This window comes from Charadrius vociferus, unplaced genomic scaffold (genome assembly GCF_000708025.1).
Source record: "Charadrius vociferus isolate BGI_N301 unplaced genomic scaffold, ASM70802v2 scaffold549, whole genome shotgun sequence".
In the NCBI taxonomy this organism is placed as follows: domain Eukaryota; kingdom Metazoa; phylum Chordata; class Aves; order Charadriiformes; family Charadriidae; genus Charadrius; species Charadrius vociferus.
The window spans coordinates 58,027-62,764 of record NW_009650103.1 but is presented as its reverse complement, the minus strand read 5'-3'; the positions used below and the strand labels follow the sequence as shown (position 1 = coordinate 62,764).

Sequence of the window (4,738 nt, the reverse complement as noted above, 5' to 3'; positions counted from 1 at the left end):
TCTAGGCACCAAAAGTCCCTCGGCACTACCACACGCGCTCATGCCAAAGCCTCATGCAGGATTATTTTTCCTTGTAAGCGATGCTGAAAGCAACACAGAGGGGCAGGACAGGGGAAAACCAAGAAGGGATAAATAAAACATCACTTCATCCTCTGGGCCTGCAGCAGCAGGGACCCGCACAGGGGCTGGTGGGGGGACGGGAGGCACCACTATGGGGGACTGCGGGCACGGGGCAGAGATCAGCGCCGGCCCAGACTGTGCCCCCGGATCCTGGGCAAAGGGGTGGGAGGAGAGGTGGTGCCACCACCTGCCTGCGCCGTTCCACCGCCTCGCTCCTTGCTCCCCACAGCTGGAACACAGGTCTGAGATGTTCAGCAGAGCTTTTCCGACCTCCACCATCTCTCACAGGGATCCTACTCACCCCTGAGACTCACCACACGCACCTCCCGCCCAAGGCGCCCCGGCAGCTCGCTCTCGAGGCTGATGGTCATGTCAGAAACACGTCTGGTTTCTCCCACAGAGCATCACGAGGGTTTTGGTCAGCAGCACAACAGCTCTGCCCCCGGCACCGCTGGGGGGGGGGAGGGGAGGAGGTGGCCGTGAGGGACGAGGTGAGCTGAGGGATAACTCAGCAGCACAGGATGAAGTTCAGCCCTGCGATCCCTCCTGGGTTCGACAGCAGAGGGATGCCACCGGCATTTGTCCACTGGCCGCCTCTCCCCACCACACTGCTGCGGCACAGAAGGGCCAAAGAAATGATGTTCTTCCCTCCCAGGAGACAGATGCGGACGAGGGCTATGGCCGAGATCACTGGTACTCTGCGACACACCCCTATTCTGGAATATCAAGTATTATACAGTGAAAACCTCTAAAACAGGAGATTAATTAATTTTTCTTTCTATTTTGTGTCTTTGTGATGAAGCTACATTATGCCCCGTTCCCAGAAAAAGGCACTTTTCTTTGTTGCCTTCAGGGAAGCAGCAATGCCTGGTCTGGTCTCTGGACCAGACGCCTGCCAATGCCTGCTCTGGTCTCCCCATGGGTCCGGGGAGATCCCCTCTGCCCACCGGGTCTGTAACACCATCGCCAGCGCTCTGCCACAGCGGAGCATCACCGGCTCTCGGTCTGCCACTGCCTCGAGGCCATGGTGTAGTCTCAGGAGGTAGAGCGGGGTGGGAAATTAACTGTGTTCTTTAATTAGGAATAATTAAGAATCCACCTTTGATAAAAGCCTTGGAAGATTTCTTCTCATACTGAAACGGCAGGAAAAGAAAAAGGCACAGCCACATTAGCACCGACAACACGATAAGCTCCTTCAGAGCAGTCGTGGAACAGTTGCTGTTAGTTATTTGAGGACTAAGCAGCACGGACAACACAACGAACGGAACGAGGGCTCCAAGCCCAGCTACTCCTTAGCTTTTTTACCGTGTCTGCCAAGACAGGGGCTTTCTGTGTTAGTCGCTTTCTTCTTTGGTGGACATCTGTCCACAAAAAAAGCTGGACAGAGGCCATGAGATCACAGGCCACCTAACCCAGATGACAGACTGTAACAGCTTCTGGCAACCACCAACCCAGCACCGCATGCACTCGCCAAGTCCTTGAGTCATCTAATAAAAATGCAGATTTTTCAAAGTCGACTTTGCTACGTTTAGCGCATATTCCTGTAGGCTCGTGGTCACGATCAGCCTCTCTGCGCTGCTCAGCTCCTCCAGCAGCTACTATGGAAACCAGGAGCAGCACCCGTTTCTCAAGGGCAGATAGTTCAGGGGGTTGGGTTTGGGTTGTTTCAGCCGTGATTTTGGAAGCATAGCAAGAAAATGCACGTTCAATCAGGCTCTGGAGTAATTCTAATGGCCCTTCACTTGCAGAGGGTAAAGGGGTTAAACAGGTACCGAGCAGCACAGCAGGGAGAACCCCCAACTGCTCCCATCATTCCGAAAAAGAAACTTTAAATGGCTCAGCACGCCAACAGCGCATTCTTACCAAGCCAATCTTCTCCCTAGCAAGAGGTTTATTAGCTATCTGGGGGAGCACAGCTGATACGGCCTCGCTAGGAGGTGTCGCATGCCACAGCGAGGGGAGATTAATGCAAAGAATTTAAGGTCAATGGTTTGGGCCAGCTGCTATTTATAAAGAGGAGGGAAAGCAGAACAGCAGCATCACCTCTAGGCCTTAAGAAATGTTGTGTAGCGAGGGGGAATGTACTGGGAGGGCACACTTCAATCTTCAGCTGTTTCTTCCATCTCCAAACAAGCAAATTGCAGAGAATTTTCTCCTCTGTTCCAGCGCTGTGGTCCCAGGATCGCCGGCGCACGCTCTCTTCCATTAGAGGGACGGGGAGGTTGTAAACAACCCCCTGACGACAGGGCTGTCTCGAATACGACATGCGGCGTGCCCAGGTTCCGAAATCTGGGGCGTATGTAAAAGCCTTAGCGCCTATAGCCTTGCAAAGCCCCCCCATATCTAAAAATAGGCCCTCCTCGTACACTATATTCCCCATATTTCAGTGGTCTTCCTTTTTAAAGGAACCTACCTTATGTCGCTGCCAGGCGTGGAGAGAAGAAGGACACTTTCCACAAGTAGGACAGGAGTTAGGACGAACACTAACTTTTTAGGTTCACTTGAAAAAAGCGATTTCTTCAGGAACCGTCAATAGATTTAAGTATTTAGTTTATCACACTGGATGTGAAAACAAGCTGTTACCAACTATTTACAATTCCAAAGAGTGACCACATGCCCACCAAAGTAGGAAATGACACTTGTCATCATATTGTGTACTATTCACAAAAATAATAATAAAAAAGAAACGTCAGAATGTTTCTGCTGAAAATAGAAAAAGCAAAAGTACCCCAAAATGTCCTAATAGGACCAACAAGATAAACCCATCCAATCTGCATGTATTCAACTAATACATAAGCTGTTATTTCAAATGCACTTTTCACAGAGCAACAAAAACCCATTACATCATTTAGAGGTTTCATGGAGGTCAGATGCATCAAATAGAAAAAGTGTTTGTCCAGAATGCCTTCAGGGCATTCTTTAAAACATTTACTCAGTATGTTCAAGTATAAACATATGAGAATTTCACAAACGTTATCGACTAAAGCTAAGAGCTACAGGGAAAAAGTACAATCTCATACATGTTAGAAGAAATGTAGCCGACAGTAGAATCCAACAGCCAAAGCCATAAGCCGCAAAATCACTAATGCCTCTGGATGGAGGTCACACTTCTAATTCAAGGGCCAGAAGTTTTCCCTAGAACCTGAGTTCCATTTTCTGAGTTCTGTAAAATTTACAGAAAGGTAAAAATAGGAAAGCTTTTACTTCCCACCTCTTTGCTGAATGTTACTGCCATGGGAACGTGTTCCGCATGCTGCCAGTTTCTTCTCAGATAATTTCCTACTTCTCCACTAAGCCTCTGGCTCACACATGACTCAGTTTTAGCACTTCAGTGAGATAAGCATGTGCCCCATCCTCTACTTAAAATTAGCAGGGCAAACTTCAGCCCCTTCTTAAGAGCCTCGGAGGGTCAGTCATTCTTTTCAATGAAAAATGTGCTGGTTTATATCAGGAACTAACTCGAGCTACTCCCCTGCCTAGGCAAGGGGTGAACAACAGAAAGCAAAGTCCAGTACAGGGCTGGAAGCCACAGCATACTTCTATTTCTTCTAGATCCAGGGAGATAAACCCTTCCAACACAAGTAACATCAAGGCAGATAAAATAGTTTAATATAGAGCAAGAACAAGTGTCGCATAAAAATAAGCAAAATATTTTTCTTTAAAAAAAAAAAGTCTGAGAACTCGTATTTAAAAGAAAAGCTGTTTGGATATTGATCGTGTAGGTGACTCATGAACGCAGGAGCTACGGCACAGATCTACAGGAGGGCTCAGGATGTTCTTAGCTTCTCCATCCGCTAAATCCAGAAGATGATCTGTGGAGCAAGAAAAAAAAAAACCAAAACAGCACAGCAATGAGTGCTAGAGTCTCCCTCAGGCAGTATTAATTCAGCGGATATCAAACAAAATTCCAGTCTCCCCAGTATCAGAAGCTTATTATAAGAACACTTTGGTATTTCCAGCATCTTCTACCTGAGACTGCATCAACACATACTAACTAGATATAATTATGCTTATTCTAGAGTCTACCATCTGGAGATACACACGCTTTCTCTACTTGACAGGGAAACAAAGTAAAAGAAACTTGCTAGAAGCAATCCAGCAAGTTAGCGGCAGAGCGGGTGCCAGAGTTCACCTCAGCTCTTAGTCCCGCTCTTTAACTGTAAATCAGCATCTCAATTCAGCCAGAGAGGGACCACTTTATTTCAGTCCTTGTTTCAACCTGACAAATGGAGTAGATATCAGATTCACACACACATCATGTGCCTGAGAGATGGAACAGGAGCACAATCTAACTGAAAATTCTCTCTTATATGAAAGATTAACCTCACTGGAGAGCACACGTTCAGAGCCTGGACTTCAAGCTCTACGCAGTGGCACTAAAAAGGAAATCAGAACTAGTATGTTACTACTACTTTGAAAGCTCGCTCTTGTAAACCAGTCGACTCTTCTGTTTTGATTCTACTTGCATTTTTAATGAAGAGTTAGACACAAAATGGTACTTACGTGTTAGACGATCCAAAACCAAACCCTGAAAGAAACGCAAAATTAGGAAACCAATTGTTAAAAGGTAAAATGAGTGCATAAGATTTCTAGTAAGTGTCCCCTCCCACTCACAGAC

The 4,738-nt window shown here is 47.0% G+C and overlaps 1 protein-coding gene across 1 annotated transcript in view; it reads right to left on the bottom strand.

Moving 5' to 3' along the window:
• Positions 1–3,707: 3,707 nt before the first annotated feature.
• Positions 3,708–4,738, bottom strand: part of NUP214 (nucleoporin 214kDa) — a 43,714-nt gene continuing 42,683 nt past the window's right edge. Inside the window, exons 34-35 of the mRNA XM_009892306.1 lie at positions 4,624–4,648; positions 3,708–3,932 (exon numbers count right to left, since the gene is read on the bottom strand). Coding sequence (XP_009890608.1) covers positions 3,899–3,932; positions 4,624–4,648 — 59 coding nt within the window. The 3' untranslated portion in view covers positions 3,708–3,898. The remainder of the gene's footprint in view (positions 3,933–4,623; positions 4,649–4,738) is intronic.